Raw genomic sequence first — 22,130 nt, 5'->3', positions numbered from 1 at the left:
TTATAAAACACTGTAAATTATTCTTTTGTGGGCATTTTTTATGCCTTATTACACACATGAAAAGGTGACAGGCACATTTTTAAATAGAAATTCTTTACGCTAAAGCACAGACAATAGCACAATCTAACCCATTTAACTGCAAATTAAAGCCTTCTCTGAAATTGTGAACAATAATTTTAAAATGAAAACACAGGGAAGCATTTATTTGAATGCTCAAAGCACTCTCTAAGTCAGTGTCAGTTGCAAATTCAGTTACATGGTATCCAAAGTAATTTTGCTCTCATAAAACCAAGCCCAAGATGCCTGTAAACTTGCCGAGATGCAGATGTGTTCAGTGGTGGAGGATTAATGTCTCTCACTGGGATTATTGTGGCTAACTGCTCCTTGCAGAGATGTAGGACCCAGGACAGACGTCATTTTGAAAAATCCTCTAACACAGGATTGTGAACACGTGAGGACACAGCTTAAATAAATGGTCATAGAAATAAAAGTAGTTCTGAACAGAAGAATGGACTACAAGTCACGGTACCCAGCAGTTACTGTGCATAATATGCACTATATAAGCTTATAATATAGTGTACACACTGTGTTTTACAATTCTGAATGGACACTTTTGCCTGTAACTACATTTCAGTGGATTTGTTGACTTTATGTGACCTAGTTGCCTCCATCTTGAATTACAGCTTGATGGGAAGTCAAAGGCTGAATCCCGACCTGGAGGAGAAGAGGACGATGGGACCCAGGCAGCAGCAACGTAGCCTCACTGTCAGGCGATATTAACACCTGCAGCACCAGGCTGTACCTGTGACCTGGAAGCTGTAGTATTTACCTGCACTGTGACCTGGAAGCTGTACTATTTACCTGTACTGTGACCTGGAATCTGTACTATTTACCTGCAATGTGACCTGGAAGCTGTACTATTTTCCTGTACTGTGACCTGGAAGCTGTACTATTTACCTGTACTGTGACCTGGAAGCTGTACTATTTACCTGTACTGTGACCTGGAATCTGTACTATTTACCTGCAATGTGACCTGGAAGCTGTACTATTTTCCTGTACTGTGACCTGGAATCTGTACTATTTACCTGTACTGTGACCTGGAAGCTGTACTATTTACCTGTACTGTGACCTGGAAGCTGTACTATTTACCTGTACTGTGACCTGGAATCTGTACTATTTACCTGTACTGTGACCTGGAAGCTGTACTATTTACCTGTACTGTGACCTGGAAGCTGTACTATTTACCTGTACTGTGACCTGGAAGCTGTACTATTTACCTGTACTGTGACCTGGAAGCTGTACTATTTACCTGTACTGTGACCTCCAGCCTGCCCTGAAAACCAATACCACTTGTTACGTTTTTTCACATTTCATAAGGGTTGAAAATGTAAAAACAGGATCTTTACATGATTCGTCTCGGACTGAATCCCGATGAAAATGAAAGACCAGAACTCACAGATTATTCAGAATGTTTTATTTTCAGCATCTTTATTATAAGTCTAATATTTCATTATTTGTCATCTCTTAAAACATTTGTAATTCATATATGTATGAATATGAATATGTGTATATGTGTATCACATATACATATATAGTCTGTAAATAACCTTTCATCTGTTAATATTTTATGTATTTCTTTACAATTTTAAAATATTCTTTAAAAGGAATAGTAATGCTTTCTATACTCCCTGGCTAATCCCTTCACAAGAGTCCTGGCTATTTCTCATTCAATAAAGACCTTATCTACTTATTACAAAAAAAAAGACAGATGGGTAAGCTACACCTGTTTTTCCATCACAATATTGACCAAATTCAAGTAACGGACGTTAGCTAAAGACGCCAGGGCACCAGTTTCATATACGGCTTTTCCTTACGGACGCCTTTCGCCTCGTTTGTGATGGATGCGATGGGAAACTACAGATATATATGTATATCTAAATATATCTCGGCATAAATATTTGTAGCAAAATATAGCCTATGATCAAAATTGAATTAATTTTCCTTAAGGGTGTCGATACTTGTCTAAAACTATAGGCTAGAAGAGAGGGAGGTGTAGAAGCCGAATGGTCTGCACGTACACGCTGGAGAGCTGAAGGAGGAGGCAGCACAAGCTAACATAATTAGCAGCGGGGAATAGAGCTGGTTGTGTAGAAAGCATTTTGGTTAATAACAAACATAATCTACCTTTTCCTCATGTTAAACAGTAGCTGGAAGACAGAGATTCGGTAGAACTTGGAATTCTTTTTTTTTTTTACATCTCTAACATTATGATCATCGTTATTTCAGTTATCATTGTTATCATCATCATAGGTATGCTTTTCAGCATAGATTTTCATACTGAAAGTAATTGAACGTATTATAGTGACAGCCCCCAAAATAGCATAAAATAAGTGTGTGTGTGCGTCTGCGTGTGTGTCTATGTGAGCGTGTGGGTGTGCACGTGTGCATGTATGTGTGTGTGTGCGTCTGCGTGTGTGTCTGTGTGAGCGTGTGTGTGTGCACGTGTGTGTGTGTGCATGTATGTGTGTGTGCGTCTGCGTGTGTGTCTGTGTGAGCGTGTGTGTGTGCACGTGTGTATGTATGTGTGTGTGTGCGTCTGCGTGTGTGTCTGTGTGAGCGTGTGTGTGTGCACATGTGCATGTATGTGTGTGTGCATGTGTGAACATAAGTGTGTGCGTGTTTGTGTACGTGTGTGTGTGTGCGCACATGCATGTGTGTGCGTGCTTGCGTGTGTGTGTGTACAGGATTAAGGGGGAAGGTGGGAGAGAGGAATAGGTCCACAGAGGAAAATAGATTTTCAGATTACACACAAATATAGACAGTAATATTGATTGATTGAGAGAGAGAGGGAGGGAGAGAAAGAGAGAGAACAGAAGAGCCCTTTTTTATTTCTCAAACAGTGTGTAAGAGACAGAGATGGAGACAGAGAGAGAGAGAGAGGAACAGAAAAAGGAAAGGAGAGGGCGATGGGGAGAGATGGAGAGAACAATAGAGAAAAGTTATGGCCGTGCTTGAATGCACTGGTGAATATTCCGCATGCGCAACGCTGCACAAACCAATCCATCACTGTAAAAAACATTTGATGGCTTGATCATTATTTGTGTAAAGCCTTCCTGATCGGATAATCTAATTTTGCTGTCTGTCCTCGTGTTTTTACCCTACGTGTCACCACTGCGGTATTTCACCCTGCAGGAGAAGAGGCCGATTCTCACGGGCTAAACAGCCGTCCTCACATTTTGGCATTCAGTTGGTATCGAGTAAACGGACACTCGCGCTGCGAGTGAGCTGTCGTGTTTTGTGCTGTCGTCTGTTTCTTACGCCGTCAGCTGAAAAGCATCGGGCTACTTCAGGAAGGAAGAACACCCTCTCCCTCCGTTCATTGGCTAAGACGAGGAAGGCCGGTTCACGCCATTAATGATGTAATGCAGTACAAGAGCGCCCTCCTGTACTGCAGGCACAGTGGGGTACTGCAGTGCACATTAATAAGGACAATAACAGCGATGATGATGATAACAGCAATAATAACGATGAGTCTGAATACATAAATAGCAGGACCCATTTAAATTTTAAAAATTGTTATAAGAACAATCGTCATATTAAAACAGATGTAAGTATATCTTCTCGTTCATCCATCCGTATATTCCGTTTTTTCGTCTTTTCATTGCATCCTTGAGTAGAAAGTTGTTCGGGGGGGTGGGGTGAGAGGAATGAGGTTTTCATTTCAGTATCGACCCCCACACCCCACCTCCACCTCCTCTCTGAAATAAATATGTTCGGAATCGCTCTTGGCTGTAGTGACGGTTGCGGTTTGCTTCAGTGCTCTGGAAGTCTGTAGTAAAAATCGCAGGGCATGAAGAGCGCTGTAGTTTTGCATACTTCCAAGCCTCAGTCGCCTGCTTTTCATCAGGCTCTTCCTAGAACCATTCGCTCGTTGCTTCTGATCGTTTCTCAGACAAAAACAAAGAGCTATACATGAGTGTGTGTGTGTGTTGATGTGTGTCTGTGTGGGCATGGTGTGTTTGTCAATCTGTGTGTCTGTGGTAAATGGTTGGCATTTATATAGCGCCTTTACCCAAAGCGCTGTACAAGTGATGCTTCTCATTCACCCATCCCTACACACATCAATGGTGATTGGCTGCCATGCAAGGCACCGACCAGCTCCGTCAGGAGCATTTGGGGGTTAGGTGCCTTGCTCAGGGACACTTCGACACAGCCCGGGCGGGGGATCGAACCGGCAACCTTCTGACTGCCAGATGATCGCTATTACCACCTGAGTCAATGTGTGTGTGTACGTGGTATGTGTGTGCGTGGTGTGTGTATTCATCCATGTGTCTGTGCACACACTCAGTATTACCCTTGTTTTTGGGAAATCAGAATATATTCCAGCTCATATCTGTAAGAAATGAACTGGCTGGTTCAGTTACAATGTCCTGATGCAACGGGCCTTCGCCACTGAGGTAAAGCACAGAGCGGGAGCCTCCCCCACCACACTTCAGAAACCACCGGAAAGACTGCGCTCGTTCGGCCCAAAGGACCCAAAAGCGTACAGAGAGAAAGAGAGAGAGGGGAAAGGGTGATGAGGACAGGCCGTAAAGGTAGACGAGTGAAGCCATTCATTCCCCTCTCTCTTCTATTTTGCTCATTCTCTCTTCTGTCATTTTTCAGCCGGGTGTGGGTCTGAAAAATGTAGGAATCATAACATGTACACTGTCTGACTTTTTGGTGCAAATTCAGAGCATTCTCAAAACCCTGCAGTTTTATCTGTGTTAATGTACCAGTCTCAGAATTGTATTTGTTCCTGTGTCGGTCTTGTGGGACTGCTTCAATCACAGTATCCTATGGGAGTGTCTGTCTATGTTTTAGGGGAGTAAGCCTGTGACTTACGGGGATATCGGTCTGTGCTCCTTATAGAAGTGGGTCTGTGGGTCTTATCGGTGTGTGTATGGGTGTCTTATAGGATTGTGTCTGTCTAGCTGTTTTATATGAGTGTGTCTTTCCTATAGAAGAGTGTGTGTGTGTCTGTCTTATATGAATGAGTATGTGTGTATTATGAGTGTGTCTGTTTGTATTATGAGTGTGTTTGCCTGTCTTATGAGTGTATCTGCCTGTCTTATATGAGTGTGTCTGTGGGTCTGTCTTATATGAGTGTGTCTGTGTCTTATGAGTGTGTCTGTCTGTCTTATATGAGTGTCTGTGTGTCGGTCTTATATAACTGTGTATGAGGGTCTTATGAGTGTGTCTGTCTTATATGAGTTTGTCTGTGTGTCTGCCTGTCTTATATGATTGTGTCTGTGTGTCGGTCTTATATAACTGTGTATGTGAGTCTTATGAGTGTGTCTGCCTGTCTTATGAGTGTGTCTGTGGGTCTGTCTTATATGAGTGTGCCTGTGTGTCTTGTGAGTGTGTCTGCCTGTCTTATATGAGTGTGTCTGTGTGTCTTATGAGACTGTCTGCCTGTCTTATATGAGTGTGTCTGTGTCTTATGAGTGTGTCTGTGTGTCAGTCTTATATAACTGTGTATGCGAGTCTTATGAGTGTGTCTGTCTTATATGAGTTTGTATGTGTGTGTCTGTCTTATATGAGTGTGTCTGTGTGTCTGTCTTATATGAGTGTATGTGTGTCTGTCTTCTATAAGTGTGTATGTGGGTCTTATGAGTATGTCTGCCTGTCTTATATGAGTGTGTCTGTCTGACTTATATGAGTGGCTCTGTGTGTCTGTCTAATATGAGTTTGTATGTGTTTTATATGAGTGTGTCTATGTCTCTTATAGGAGTGTGTCTGTGTGTATTATAGGAGTGTATCTGTGTGTATTATAGGGGTTGGTCTGTGTGTATTATAGGGGTTGGTCTGTGTGTATTATAGGAGTTGGTCTGTGTGTATTATAGGAGTTGGTCTGTGTGTATTACAGGAGTGTGTCTGTGTGTATTACAGGAGTGTCTGTGTGTATTATAGGAGTGTGTCTGTGTGTATTATAGGGGTTGGTCTGTGTGTATTATATGAGTGTGTCTGTGTGTATTATAGGAGTGTGTCTGTGTGTATTATAGGAGTGTGTCTGTGTGTATTATAGGAGTGTGTCTGTATTATAGGAGTGTGTCTGTGTGTATTACAGGAGTGTGTCTGTGTGTATTACAGGAGTGTGTCTGTGTGTATTACAGGAGTGGGTCTGTGTGTATTATAGGGGTTGGTCTGTTTGTCTTCTGTTCATTCATCCTCTTCCTCTTCCCATTCATGTTCCCTCAGGTTTGTCCCAGCCGCCAGTGCTCCACTCCTTTTCTCCAGCCATGTTACAGATCCAGCACTGATAGTAGCGTTTGAGAAACCCTCTCCATGGCCCGCGTACCCACTCCACTTCTCTCTCTCTCCCTCACACTCCTCTCAGCTTCGTGACCCTTCATCCCTTCTTCTATCAGTCCGTCCATTTCGGGGCGACAGCGAGGAAGCTGGGAAAGGGCTAGAAAGTCTGAAGAAAGAGAAAAGAGCACAAAAGAAAGAGAACATGGCAACTGGAGAGACAGAGAGACAGAGAGAGTACTGCAGACCTCGCTAGACGCAAGATAAGGAGGATTTAGCCATTCCCTCGCTGAAATCTACTTGTTTCCTCACTTTATAGACTCGTTCCAATGGCTTATTTTTCTCCACTCTCTCCCTTTCTTTGCTCCTGACCCGGAAATCGGTTCGAGGTCCGCCACCTTTAAGGACCAATTCAAACCCGAAAAATGCTCCTTCTAGGAGCTTGAAGTAGAAGTTAGGAGCTCCCAGTCTTTCTATTGAGAAAGAAAACGTCAGCGCATCCTTTGCGGAAGTATTCTTTCAGAAAGCCTGATGTATAAATGATCGACCTGCGGGTCCACCTCTCCACATCTGCCACTTCCGTAGCTGACGTGGCTTCGAACTGACGTTCGGAGGAGCAAGGACGTTCCGTCTGCCTAATTCACGTTTTCTCCACTTCCCCGTCCCAATTTCTTTTTCCTGCCACTTCTCGTACCCTCTCCCAATGGGTGGAGCTAGGAGTAGAGCAAGAAGAAGAAAAAAGAGAAGGAAAATAAGCGATTGTAATGAGGCCTGCTCCTTTCCTAGACTTAGTCCCATGTCTTTTCCATACTCATTTGATGAAGACGTTACGTTTGACACAGACGCCATTCTTTGGCGTGTTTCAGATGCGTCTTTCCTCCCCCGCTCCCTCGTTCTCCTCTCACCTGTCCATCAATCGCTTCAGCGCTCTCTCTATGTTCATGCGGTGTCCCACACGGCTCACTCCTAGGTCCAGGTAGTCCTCCTTGGTGAGGGAGGGCAGGTGCGTCCCGTCAATCTCATTGTCCAGGAACTTTTCCCTGTGCTCGCCCAGGTTCAGGTAGCTCAGCCAATCGGCCACGTCGTTCTTGGTCCAGAATGGGAGGGGCTTAGAGGCGAATGGTTTGGAAGGGGAAGGGGGTGGCAGGTGGGGGTAGCTGAGGCAGGTCGGAGGGGGTAAGGGGTGCATTGGGGGAGAGGAAGCTCCCGAGAGGAAATGGGTTGGGGACAGGGAGCGGGAAACCACCAGGGCGGAGTTTGGGGGGGGCGGAGCTCCAGACGGGGCGAACAGAGGTGGGGAGGGAGAGAAGTAGGGGTCCCCCAGGGGGTTGGCCGGTGAAGGGGGGGTCACGGAGCCCCTGAGCTCGTAAAGGCTGCTGTAGAGGGGGGCGGTGGGGAGGGTGGGTAGGGAAGAGGGGCGGGGCGGGCCCAGTTTTGGCCTATCGGAAGGTGAGATTAGGGGGCTGGGAGCACGGCGGCGCTGCAGGTAGCTGCCGTGAAGTTGGGGGTCGGATTTTCGGCTGGGGATGAACTGGAACTCCAAGGCCTTGGTCCGGTAGACGGGCCGGTGTTTGGGGGAGGTGGGATATGGTGAGTAGGAGGGGGAGAGGGGGGAGTGGGCCGGGGCGGGCTGGGAGGGGCCGGTGGGGGGCTGTGGGGACGGGGAGCGGGACCAGCTCTGGTAGTGCGAGGCCTGAGAGGAAGGAGTGGGGGACGAACCCGCCCGGGGGGGCGGCATAGGGGACGGAGAGGGGGAGCGCGCCATGGGGGGGCTCAGCGCAGAGCTGGAGTCTTCTGAAAACCTGAGGGGGGGGAGAGAGAGGGAGGGAGAGGGAAGGGGCGAGAGGGAGGGGGAGAGAGGGAGAGAGAGGGAGAGAGAGGGAGGGGGCGAGAAGGAGGGGGAGAGAGGGAGAGAGAGGGAGGGGGCGAGAAGGAGGGGGAGAAAGGGAGAGAGAGGGAGAGAGAGGGAGGGGGAAAGAGGGGGAGAGAGGGGGCGAGAGGGGGAGAGAGGGAGGGGGAAAGAGGGAGAGAGGGAGAGAGAGGGAGGGGGGAGAGGGAGAGAGAGAGGGAGGGGGAGAGAGGGAGAGAGAGGGAGGGGGAGAGAGTGAGAGGGGGGAGAGACAGAGGGGGTTAAAGAGACAGGAAGAGAAAGGGGAGAGAGGGGGGAGAAGGGGAGACAGAGACAGAGAGGGGGAGGGGGGGGAGAGAGAAGGAGAAAGGGGGGAGAGAGAGAGAGAAGGGGGAACAGAGCGTGAGCGAGCGTGAGAGAGAGTGAGAGGGAGAGATGCAGGGAGGTTATGACAGCTACAGTATCTGCAGGCCACAGTATTCTCCATGGATAGATAGTTAGTGCGAGAGATAACACATTAATTACCTGTGTCTTGTGAAGGTAAGTACATAAAAACAGAAATTGACAAAGAAAGAGAGCAAGAGTTTTAAACACACAGACAGAGAGACAGACAGACATACCACAACAGCACATAATCAAATACAGATGAGAAAAATACTGCACATGACATTTATTAATGATAAATGTCATTATATACAGATGAATAAACACAATTTGAGCAGGAAGAACCCCACACAAACTGAAGACACAGGGAACACACACACAGGCACACATGCGCGCACACACAGGCACACTCACAGGCAAAACCAGTTACTCATGCACAACCACAAAACAGCATATACACAACACACATAATACACAAATTCTAAAGATGTTGTGCAAACACAATCAACACATGCATGCATGCATCGTAAATATGTACAGGGAAACACATCCTGGAACACAGTCATACATGCAGTTGAAGCGCACACACACACACACATACACACACACACACACACACACACACTCTTCATAATACACAGCCTGCCATAGTAATGACAGAGGAAACTAAAAGATTTTATATGTTTCCAGTTTAGCAGGTACTATTGTACAGAGCAAATTAAGTTGAGAGAGTACACTGAAACTTTCCAGAAAATGAATTCCTGTCCAATTTCATTATTCATATTTTCATTATTGTATTCATTATTGTTTGTATTTCTAATCATCCTGTCCCAATAAATGAAATGGAAAAAAGCACATGACTTAAGAGGTTATGCCTCTTAAATCAGTGTACCTTCTAGTTTTAGTCAAAATTCGCTAGTTTTTTATCTTTCATGCATTGCCTATGCAAGTATTTTGGTTTTGTTCCGACTATGTTTTTGTTCACGGACTGGTGTCATAAGGATTACATGTCTATGACTATTCACGACTGGGTAAAGTTGAGGTGTATTGCTTATTTGCATTTCTTATGTTTACCACCAAACTCTGGCCGACTTGCTTGCCCACTACGCATACTGTTTCCAGCAGTATTCTCAGTTACATTAAATCTATATAAAATGGGCTTAATTTCACAGCTTAATCTTTCTAGCTAGCCAGCTAGATATTCCATTAGCTTGTTAGTGTGAGGCCTTGCTAGCTGGCTTGTAGGTGTCGCATAGTGCCCTACATACTGTGTGGGATGAATACTTTTTATGGCCCTGTACTCCACAATTTTAGATTCGTAATCAAACATGTTTAAAGTACAGATTCTCAGCTTTCATGAAACGGTATTTCTTATAAATCCTTCTCTCACCATGTCAACATTACAGCACTCGTCATACATAATCCCAGTTTATGGCACCATAATGTTTGGGACAAATGGCTTCAAAGGTGCTTGTGATTAGTGAGGTATAAGCGCAGGCACAAGGGCATTCAGTGTCCAGTCTCAAAGGCTAGACATGGCTGAACACAAGGACCAAAGTTGTGCCAATGAAAGATGAGCACAGAGAAATAAGACAATAACACTCATGGGTCAAGCCATTGGCTAACGAAAACCAAGCGTTGAGCTCACTGACTGCAATGGGCCAGGGAATGGCAAAATAAACCTTGTCAGCTGATGCCCCAAGGAGTCTCTGCATAATGACGAAAAACCCCCAGACACGTGTCGGACAGATCAGAAACACTCTTTAGGAGCCCGGGGTGGATGTGTCAGTGGTGCAGATTTCTGACCACAGGTATCTGGGTCTATCGATTCATGTTTTCACCAAAATGCATCAAAAGCTTCAGTACCCAGTATTATGCAGCAGGTCCAGCAACACTGCATGATACAAAATGATTTCCTTATTTCCTAATAAATTAATCAATTAACATGCACGTTTTAGAACTGAGCAACAACCCTCCTTTGATACCCTACTACCATATGTCATATTAATTAAGTTGCATTGCAGTTATCGGTATGATGTGGAATTATTTCATAGCCATCTCATGGGTTCCATCTGTAATCAAAAGAAAATCCAGAGAAACTGAAAGAAACAAAGACGAATAAAGATAAAAGAGGACAAAAATGGGGGCGGGGGGGGGGGGGGGGGGCAAAAAAGCTTGAGAATGACTGATATAAACCATAAGAAAATAAGAATTTCAATGTGCAATTCCACATCAAAATGTTGCACCACTACATTTTGCGATTGCACCACCAGCAAAGTAACATTAAATATTATGGTGTCCTGAAAGGGGGGGGGGGGGGGGGTACGTCTTGAAAGTGCCATAATGCTTACAATGGTTAAAAAATACCCTTTATTAAAAGCTAAGATTCTGCACATTACTCCATTGTGAATGGTTTAATTACAAACCTAAAATTGTGAAGTACGGAACCTAATCGAGAAGGAAAAAAAAATTGTCCCAAACATTATAGATGGCACCGTAAGTTCGTAGCTGGCTTGATCATTTGCAAGCTAGTGAGCAGGGATAATATGATAGGTATAAGGCAGCCATGATGTCAGTAAGGATGCCATTCGTCCAATGTTCCTCACTCCTGGTCCTGGAGAGCAGCAGGGCGCGATGGCTGTCGTTGTTACTCAGCGCTTAATCGATCAATGAAGCAGTCGATTACACAGTTACTGTAACTCACCTCGCCTGGTTTCTTGGGTCTGAATCGGTTGCTGATATTTAGGTGAAAACAGAAACCAGCACACCTTGCAGCTCCCCAGGACCAGGAGTCAGGACCACTGCCTTCGTCAAAGAAAACAGAGGAGCTCCACCAGTCATGGAGGAACAACGGCAACAGTGATTGGTTGATACTCTCCAGCTGGTTATTACTACAAGGATCCTGGAAGCATATAGGTACTGGCAATCAACAGGCAATCATAGGCCTTGTCCCAATACTTGCCCTGCTTTCAAGTAATGTCGGGTTGTTCATTTTCTCAGAGCCAGGAGTACATCGCAACTCGGCCATCCCACCTGTTCCCGTTCACACGCTTTATGGTCGGACAGTTGAAAAAAAACATTATGTGTGGCTGCACGTTAGTTTGGTTCAGGGCATTTACATCCCAGGCTAGCAATGGACTAGCCAGTTATAGCATTCTTTGGCCATTTCAGAAGGTTAAGAATGCAAATGGCACTGGGAATTGAATGCTGAAGTACAATACTTACCACAGAATGTTTTATTTTGTTTTAGCTGCGGTTCAGTTATGGCTTTGTTCGATCACGTTGGCAAGAGCGAGTGTGCCAATTCGTACTGCAACTAGAATCCTGATTTCCCCCGACTTGATCATCTGATGTAATAAGGCGCTCCTGAGGACCTTTCTGATGGAGGACCGTAAATACGACACAGCTTGAAAGCGGGGTCACCCTACGGCCTAAGGAGTTCTTTTAAGTTTACACTTTGGTGATATATTTCCGAGGTTGGACCAAGGGCACTGTGAGGTGCGCGTATGAACAAAATAAATAGGACACCATTTGCATCCCTACTGTAAACAAATCTGCTCAAACTAGGTTCAGAAAGAGCTGGTTCAGACCAGTTTAGACCAGCTGTCAGTTTGACCAGCTCAAGCTATGTTTTGTTTGACATGCTTTGACCAGCACAGACAAGCAACTGGCATTAGCCGGATGACCAGCTCATATCCAGCTAGACCAGCTTATGACCATCTAAATTTTCAAGCTAGTCAGCTGGTTTTACAGCAGGGATGACATCATTCGGTCACTGTGGTAACGTAAACAAGTATCACCATGTTTTCTGTCGACATTGTATTTGCTGTATTGCTTCTTAAATGTCTTTACTGTTTGCACAATTAGCCAGCTTACAATCTTGCTTCAAGGAATGCCAAGCTAGAAACATAGTTATAGCATATCATGAGCAGGCTAACACTGCAGGGCTTAACATTAGCGATAGCCCCAGGCTACCGAGTCATCGCAAATGAGCAGTTTTGGCTACATGTCTCTGCTAATTGGTTGTCGGGTTGGGCTAAGATTAAAAGTTTCCATAACTTTTTAGTTTTGTTGTAATTAACGCATGTTAGCCAGTTAGCTATGTTGGTGTGATGATCTCCTGGCTGATACAATGTCATTCTGCTGCTTGTAGAGAGGAAATTTTTGGATTAAGTTCAAATGTAACACCTAGATATATATAGATATAGCCTACAGCAGTAACATAACTGAAACATAACTAGCCGTAAGCTAAAGTTAGCCAATGGGAGGCTGTCTGATTAAAATGTGGAATCAAGTTGGAACTCGCTGCCGATTTAGCAATACAATTAACAATAACACACGATTTCAGCTTAGCTTCATACAGAGATCTTAACTACACAAACTGCATATTACTTTACAGCATCATGGTAAGTTAGCAGCTGCAACTTTGTAATAACATTTGTAGAAAATGCTAATATGTAAATATAATTTCAGATCTCTCTCACGTAGAGTCACATTGCATTTTTATTATCTGGCTCGATCTCTTCCTTAGCTATCACACAAATACCTGGAATGCAATGAAATAAGGGGACATTTTTGGCGAATTTGGGACAATGGCATGTTGATACAAAGCCATTAGGCCATTCTGACCCATTCTGGGCAGTGCAATTTCTAGCCACTCCACGTACTTCATTAAAAAATCTAAAATGATTAATTTACTGTAGATAGAAAATACCATTGGGGAAGTTTTATTTTGCCATCAGAAGCCTGATATTCTTCACTCACTTTGATGGGGAGCTCCAATGTTTTTCGCAGTACAGGCTAACTTGCAGGACTTACTTGCAGCTTAGGCTGGCTGAGGGCGTGCTTCCCTGTCCAAATATTCATGTCTAAGGTCTTATTCCTATAATATTAACCCTGCTACCAAGGCAATGCTAAATAAGCAGCACAGTCTAGTTCAATAGATAGGTGTGCTTCTCTATGCCTTCCTACTCTTAAACACTGCAGTCAGCGAGAATTTACAAGATATCCACAGAGTAGCTAGCAGGATATTCCATGATGGCAAACTGAATTTACCCTCACTGATAAGTATGTTGCTTTATTAATTTTCACGAATATTGCCTTCCTCAGACTGCAGAATAAATGCCGAATAAAACTTGCGTGGTTTATAAGTACGTTAAAGTAAAGCACGCATTTTATTCCAGTGTTGGGTTGCATCTGTTTTGATTCTTGTTTCTTTTTTTCACAGAATGAGCAAACAAATATCAATGTATTGCATATGTAATATCATTTATGTTCCTATATCCACCACTTTCCTGGAGGAACCGATGGACGCTGCCATGACACATAATCTTCTGAACAGCTTCCGGCATGCTGGTTTCTAACTTCCTGTTTACTATGAGTAAGTGGTAGCCAATGACAGCCCTTGCAAAAATGTACCATCGTGCCACCATGGTGCTTTCATTTATACTATGGTGCCACCATGGTGCTTTCATTTATACCATGGTGCCACCATGGTGCTTTAATTTATACTATGGTGCCACCATGGTGCTTTCTGTTATACCATGGTACTACTATGATACTTTGACTTATACCAATGTGAACTGTGGAAATATACCATGGTTTAAGCCTGGATGCATGATGGTATTGCCACTGTACTCTTATTGTGTCATAATATTACCATGCCACTTGGATGCCATGGTATGGGGGCGGCCTGTAGCGTAGTGGTTAAGGTAAATGACTGGGACACCGAGGTCGGTGGTTCTAATCCCGTTGGGCCCTTGAGCAAGGCCCTTAACCCTGTATTGCTCCAGGGGAGGATTGCCTCCTGCTTAGTCTAATCAGTCTGCCAAATGCCAATAATGGTATAAATGAATCATGGATATGTACCATGGTTTAAGCTTTGATGTATGATGGTATTTTAGGTGAGTTCCATGGTACTTGCACAATACCATGCATAATGTTTACCATGTGAATCATGAAAATATCATGGTATTAATTTCCATTTAGCTCATTTATGAGGTACAATTGCCAGTCGGTTATAAGATTAAAAATGTATATTCTGACATACCATCATGCAGCAATATAATGCAGGTTATACCATAGTCATCTGGTTTGTATTCAAATAAGTAACTTCATATGGTCAGTGAATATCAGTGTGCAAACTTTGAGTGTCTTCTAATTTTCAGTGGTTAGTTGGTTAAATTGTATCCTTAAACGTGAAATATATTTTGGTACTTTATGTGTACTGCATGAATCTGGGTGTAAATTATTAATTTCAGATTTAATGGTAAAATAATCTCCATTATTTTTGGACATTATTTTATCTTTTCTTCTTTTTCAAAACTTGAATGAGCAAGAATTCAAACCATTATTATAAATCAAATTCTTATTTATCAACAACGGAACATATGGAACTTCTGTTAGGGTCTGTTAGGGATTTTTGCCTAATCTACATACACTCACTGCATTAGAAGTTCTCAAAGCCCTTCATGTCATTTGATATTAAAATGTATGAATTATTAAAATGACGTTTTAATTTTCCTACAAATAGCCATGTTTGAATTGTAGCTAGCCAGCTAGTTAGAAAGACAGCCTTTTCAAATGTATCATTTAACTGAATGATGAATTTAAACAGGACAACGGCTACCACATACACAGGGTGGTGGAATAAATAAATAAAAATTACCCGATGCCCACACAGAGACAGGACAGGTATCTCGTGGCTCAAGCTGGCTTGGTAAATCAATCGAGTGACCTCACCTGACCCATTTGGAAGCTTCTCAACTACACTTAAATACATGCCAATTTACGGTTACTTTTTATTACATTCGAAGCTTGTTAGCTAGAACAACATAAGACAAGCGTGTATTGTTTAGGAAAATTAAACATGCTTCTATTTATTCACTAGACAGTAAGCTAACATTGGTTAACTAATGCTAAGCTAAGAAAAACAAGTGGGAAAAGCCAAATGCGGTATCGATCACTGTCAACGTTTTTATAATTTATAGTGTTTACTGAACTATTTGCATACTTTGTTGCATTTTAATCGCTAATTCAATTGACTGAAAACATGGACCATGTCTAATTTATTAATAGGACAATAAAGGAATCAAGGAAAAATAATACACGAAACACACAAATCATACACAAATGAAGATGAGAATACAACTGAGACGGACAACTGAGACTTACAATTAAACTTAGCTATTTGACAATCGAGATCCTGCTTTAGTCATATTAAGTCAATAGTGTAGAGGCTGTAAACAGTTTGTGGAAACGTAAATCTAACAGATCATGTTGTCTTGGGCCCTTCAGAACAGTGCACTACAAAAATATGTGTAAAAGATAACCATGGGTACATTCAAGAGGTAATTGGGATTAGTGTGTATTTCCTCCAAATTATGTGTGAGTGGTGTTCAGTCTTCAAAGTTTGAACATAATTGATTTGTTCAAATGTAAGTGCTGGCAAATGTATTTGAATGTATGTGATGAAGTATTTAATGCGGCTGGTGTTGTGGTTAATGTGATAGGAGTTAAATCATACTCATTGCTCCTTTATGAGTGCACTCAACCCTCACTTTACAATGGAGCATTGCATGAGTAATAATAATAATAATAAATAATAATAAAGTACTGCCTTAGTCACAAAACCCAAAATGGACAAGCAGCATCTTATGCAGACTATATACCATGCTTACATGTTCACTGTAAGAACAAAATCACTGTGTTCACTTACTATGGCATGACTGTTATTTTGTCAGCACCATGGCATTTTCCTACCATGGCAGTGATAAAAAAACCAACTATGATATATATACCACGGTACATTTTTGGAAGGGTGCCTAGAGTTTTAGTAGCCAGTTATTTTAGTAACATAATAAAATAAGACAGTCATTGGACTTCAATACCTAGAAAATAACATTCAATACCTTCGCTTGTAACCTTAACATAACACCCATGGATGTATTCAGCTGCATTCTGCTTTGGATATTGTTTTGAAATAAAGCCATGCGATTGACATTTACTTCCTATTCATTAACTGTAGGCTAAGACGGCTTCATTATCAACGTCCAATGGCATCTTTGGTGGGAGGCAGTATATAATAGACTTTGATTTTGTTGTGTGAAATGCTGTAGCCTGCCCAGAATCTCACTGTTCGGCTACTGACAGCTTTTAGACTGATTTATTCAATTACTGCTGTCTTGGAATTGGCTCACACAGCCTACCTGAATTGCAATTTTGTTTCGGCAACTTAGTTAAGGCTGATTTTCGCCATTCAAAGTCTATAATGTTAGGGCATCAAAATAATGGTAGACATGCCATATTAGTGTGTTCTGACAACATGATATCATTAGACTAGTTTTATGGGGGGTAGTGTACACACAGGAGCCAGGAGCCTGTATCACAAAACAGAAATACTCTTTACTTCAGTCCATGTTCCAGATTTTGATGATCCAGCAAGACTCAGTAATGGAGCTTTGTGATACAGCCTCCCAATGAGCAAAAGCAGGGCAAAAAAATACAATCTGTTTAGCTACTTAGTTAAAGGTACAATAGGTAATTTTGCACTTCTAACGGTCAAGAGAGGAATAGCAGCAACAAACACCTTCAAACCACAACAGTGTCCCTCCCCCTTCTCTGTAAACACGCTGACGTTGAAACGGCATTGGCTGTGGCAATTAGAACCAATTTTCAACCGACAAGCTCAAATTATTGTACAGTTATACAATGTTTTAGTACAGAGTGTTGGGCCGTCGACTGTATATTTTGAAACCTGAATTTAAGGACTATGAACACAGGCAGAAGGTGAGTCAACATGTCAGTGAGCCTTTTTCAATGATATGAAGGGATACAATGGTCTTGTAACAATGTTTTAACAAAAAACAATCTTATCTATTGTACCTTTAACATTCATGGATACATGGTACACCATGATGGTTAGACTACCTTGTTTCCTTTCTAGTTCTTATAGAGCTCTGTGATCAGTCTTCAGACTGTTCAGGACTGAGATTGCCACACTGTATGTGAGGGGCACTTTAGTTCCCTCACGCTCAGGAGCTGCGTGAGTCGGTCGAGTCTGCAGTGTTTGTTTTACGCTATCACAAGGCTACGTATTCTCATGGGTTTCACATTAGCTTGTGCAAGCTAAACAGATGCAGCAAAGTTTTATGCTTGTATTAAAGATCACCATAAATACAGAGTGTCTCTCTGTAGCAGTCCATCAGAATTTTGCCATGTTTTGTTATTTTATTGATGTTACGGGAGTTGTTAACCGGTAGTTTGAAACCGGCATCCGCGGTTGTCAAGGTCGTTGTCATGGAAGGGTCAGAGTTCAGGAAAGTGGTGGATAATTAGGAATTTCCTCAGTTGAGGCTGATGAAGAGTGACCGACTCTGAGGACTCTTTACGGTACCCAAGATGCATCGCAATCACAACACAAAAGAAGGCGGGAGTGATGAGATGTTGAATATCTCCTGTTTGGGGAAACACCACAAACAGCCACTGGCTGACCCTGCTGGGCGGTCCCCCCCGCCCCCTGTGAGGCTCACCTGTGCCTGCTCAGAGAGCGCTGGCCCCCCCATCCCTCTATGCCTTTATCCCCCATCTCCTGGAGCTTGGAGTTCAGCTCGTTGATGATGCTGGCCTTCATGCCAGAGATAGGGGGGTGCAGCTTGCGCCCTTCCAAATACACGCCACCCACCTGGCTGCCGGCCTCCACCGCCACCTGTCCCGCCCCAGCGCCCTCACTCCCCCAGAGAGACTTCATCTCCGGGGTGCGGGGCCTCTCAAAATAGAGGGATGTCGGGCGCCCCAAGCTCTGTGTCTCTCCCATGCCGTAGCCCTGCTGTCCGTTCTCCTCTTCGTCCTCCTCTCTCTCCACCTCCTCCTCCTCCTCCTCCTCGTCCATCTCCTCCCTCCGTCTCTGGGAGCGGTAGGGCGGGGGGGCCGTGCTGACCTGCCTCCGCAGCTCCGCCACCGCCCCCCCTTCTCGGGACCTCTGCAACTTAGGGTAGGTGGAGGTGGCCGCCTTGGGGTTGTGCATTTCGAACGTTTGCCCGTCCAGGTAGCTCATGTACGACTCCAGCAAGTCCCTGCCCCTCTCTCCCTCCAACACGCTCCCCCCTCCTCTCTCCCCCCGCTCCACCCCCCCTCTCTCCCCTGCCCTGACCCCCACCGCCCCTAAGATGCTGTCCAGGTGGTGGTCGCTGCTGCTGCGGCTGTCCAGCTCCTCTATCCCAGAATCCACCACGGTCTCCTGGGACTCCCCGCTCTTGGCGGCGGCCGGGGCCCTCCGGCCTGGCCCGCTGACGCCTGCAGCGGTGGGGGCAGGGTGGGTGGGATGGGCGGTGGTAGTAGTGGTAGTGGTGGTGGAGGACGTAGTCACGGTGGTGACAGTGGAGGTGGCGGACAGGGCACCTCTGAGCTGCGTGTGTGTGGCGGGGGCGGAGCCAGCTCCGGAGCTGCTAGTGCCTCGGAAGGAGGGGGGCGGGGCGGGGTGGGGAGGCGTGGGGGAGGAGCGGCCTGAGTGGTGGTGGGTGCTGTTGTAGAGGTGGTGGGTGTGGGACAGGCCAAAGGGCCGGTGGTGGTAGGATGTGGGGGGCGGAGGAGGGGAGACGGAGGGAGGGGGAGGCAGCCCGGACAGACCGGGCTGGAGCATGGAGGGCGAAGGCGGGGGTAAAGGGTTCGGGGAGGTCGAAGACGGGGAAGGGGCCGACTGGGTGAGGTTGGCCACTTCGCTGTCGTAGGAGGTCAGGCTAGACGCGGTGGAGTCCCCGGCCTGCGGAGAGGGGAGGGGGGTGTGAGCGGGGAACCCGCCTATGAAGGGTTCTTTTTGGGGGGGTGGAGGGGGGGGGTGGAGGGGGTGGAGGGGGAGGATGGGTTTGGGATTGGCGGTGCAGGCTGTTAGCCATCATACCTCCTTGCTGAGGGTACCCGGGCATTGCTCCTAAACCTCGGTCAAAGCTGTTGGCGAACTCCAGGGGCGGGGGCAAGGGCTCGGCGTAGATGAACTCATCGTCGGCGTCGACCGACGGCGCGGGGGGCGGAAGCACCATGAGCGCCGGAGGGGCGGCCGGCGGGGGCGACGGGGGGGTGAGGGAGAGCACGTACCGCCCGGCCTCGCTCTCCATCCGCAGGAAAGAGGGCCGTCGGGGCGCCGCCTGAGAGGCCTGCTGGGTAGGGGGCGCCTGCTCCGGCTTCCGCCCGTACCCCTCCCTCTCTCTCTCCCTCTCGCTTTCTCTCTCTCTTTCCCTCTCCCTCTCTCTCTCCCTCTCCCTGTAGCTGGGCTGGTAAGGCTGGTAGTGGTGAGTGTGGACGGTCTGGTCTTCCGAAAACCGCACCCTCAGCCCCTCCCTCGCTCCCCCCCCTCCTCCTCCGCTCTCCCGCTCCCGCTCCCTCTCCCCCCCTTCCTCGCCCCACCCGGCTGCAGCCCCGCCCCTGCTGTAGGCCCGGGGGGAGGGCGGGCGGCCCAGCGTGGAGGTGGTGGCGGCCAGAGAGGAGGAGGTGACCAGGTAGGAGGAGGAGCCGGAGGGGGAGGACGGGAGGTGCTGCAGAAGAGACGAGGGGGCGGCGGAGGAGAGCTGGCGGCCAAAGTGGTGTTCCCCTGCCCTCTCCCTCCTCGCCCGGCCGTCGTCCTTCAGGGCACGCTCTCGGGCGGCGAGCGCCAGGCCCAGGGGCGACGAGGGGTCCAGAACCTTCCCCGTGAGCGGGTGGATGAAGGTGGTGGTGGGCAGAGGCTGCTGCTGCTGCTTCCCCGACCCCCCGTAGAAGTCAGCCGGCACCGATTTGGGCTGGTAGTCGGAGGCCGGGGACGAGTACTCGGGCAGCCCGAAAGCGGGGGGCATGCTCCGGGCGTGGTGGACGAACGTGTCCCCAGAGAACATGCCCTCGTCGATGGATTTGGAGGGGCGCAGCCTGGGGGAGGGGCCTCCGAACTGAGAGCCAGGCTGCGACCCGCCCCGCCCACCTCCTCCCCCGCCCCCCCCTACCCCCGGGTCCTCCTCGGCGGAGAGGAAGAAGGAGGCGCTTTTCCTGCGGGCCTCGTGGAACCTCTCCCTGTCCCTGCGGGCCGCGCCCACGATGGCCGCCCCGAACTGGCTGGTGAAGTCCAGGTTCTCCTGGGGACTGCGCGGGGCGGGGAGCGACGGGGGCGCGGGGGGAGGCATGGAGGGGGGCGGGGGCGGCGGGGCGGAGATGGAGATGGGCTGGCCGGTAGGAGCGCCGGGCGGTGGCTTGGAGTCGGGGTCAGGGGTCGGCTCCGCCTCCATGCTGCTGCCCTGGCTGCTGCGGCCACTGCTGCTGGTGGAGGGCGCCTTCACCACGATGGTGGGGATGGCGATGGAGCTCTTCTCCACCGCAGGGCCCTTCCCCAGCGTCTGGCCCGTGCGCACCCCGTCCTCGATCTTGGACTGCTTGACCAGGGGGCCTTTCGCCCTGCGGCCCCCTCCTTTGGGGAGGCCCCCACCGGCGGACCGATCGGGACGGGCCCCCTGCTGCTGGGGCCCCTGGCCCTGCTGCTGTTGGCTCATGCCAGAGGGGGGGACGGCAGTGCTGTAGCCCCGCCTCAAACCCGCCGCCTTCCCCCCAGACACGGCCTCTCCCGCGTACGCCCCGCCCTTCCGGGACGCGTTGGCGCGGGTCTGCTGGGAGGGGTGGGGGAAAGGGGGCGGATGGTGGTCCGCCGCTCCGCCCCTCTCTCTCCCGGCCTGGGGGAAGTGCACCGCCTGGGAGTACGGCTGATAGTGGCCGGAGCCCGACTGGGACACCGACACCGAGGGCTGCTGGGACTGCCGGGACCTCCAGCTGGTGGGCGGGCCCACGGAGAAAGGCGGGTCCGGAGGGGCGGTGGTGGGGGGCGGGGGGATGTCGTCGGGCCCGGGAACGGACAGGCTGCGGGCGAACTTCATGGACGGAGGGTGGAGGTACTGCTTCTCCTCCTCGGGCACCCCTGAATCCGGGAGGAGACAGAGGAGGTAAGGGTGAGGATAGAGGAGACAGAGAGGAGGTAAGGGTGAGGATAGAGGAGACAGGAGACAGAGAGGAGGTAAGGGTGAGGATAGAGGAGAAAGGAGACAGAGAGGAGGTAAGGGTGAGGATAGAGGAGACAGGAGACAGAGAGGATGTAAGGGTGAGCATAGAGGAGACAGGAGACAGGAGACAGACTCCCCATGGAAACATTGGGGTGTAAACAAAGTAGAGCTGACTCCCAGTGCTTCTCAGAAGTGACATGCCAGTGGTGAAGGCCATCCACGCGTCTGTCTGTCCATGTCTTTAACTCACATCGTCCTCCAGACGATCCCTATGTCCCTCTGTGTGTCTCCTAATGCCCTCCTCTCTGCCCCTACTCGATTACATTACAGTTATTTAGTATTTTATCCAAAGTGAATTACAGTTGATTTGACCAAGCGGGGGCCAATGCCCCCTGGAGCAATGTTGGGTTAAGGGCCTTGCTCAAGGGCCCAACAGCGCCACAGATCTTACTGTGGTTACACTGGGGGTTGAACAACCTCCTTCTGGGTCCCAGTCAAGCACCTCATCCCACAAGCTTCAGGCTGTTTCAGTCTGTTCATCTCCATGCAGGGGAGACGGGTAGATATGCACCATGCAGCAGAACACAGGCGTAGGC

General features: G+C 47.5%; 1 protein-coding gene across 1 annotated transcript in view; it reads right to left on the bottom strand.

Annotated features, from left to right (window-relative positions):
• Positions 1-1,459: 1,459 nt before the first annotated feature.
• Positions 1,460-22,130, bottom strand: part of shank1 (SH3 and multiple ankyrin repeat domains 1) — an 88,799-nt gene continuing 68,128 nt past the window's right edge. The window contains 5 exon segments of the mRNA XM_061224038.1: positions 1,460-6,460; positions 7,197-8,093; positions 8,666-8,671; positions 18,055-19,361; positions 19,363-21,452. Coding sequence (XP_061080022.1) covers positions 6,376-6,460; positions 7,197-8,093; positions 8,666-8,671; positions 18,055-19,361; positions 19,363-21,452 — 4,385 coding nt within the window. The 3' untranslated portion in view covers positions 1,460-6,375.

The sequence above is a fragment of the Conger conger genome, chromosome 16 (genome assembly GCF_963514075.1).
Source record: "Conger conger chromosome 16, fConCon1.1, whole genome shotgun sequence".
NCBI lineage: Eukaryota > Metazoa > Chordata > Actinopteri > Anguilliformes > Congridae > Conger > Conger conger.
Note: the sequence above shows the minus strand (reverse complement) of the source record. Positions and strands in the feature narration are given on the sequence as shown.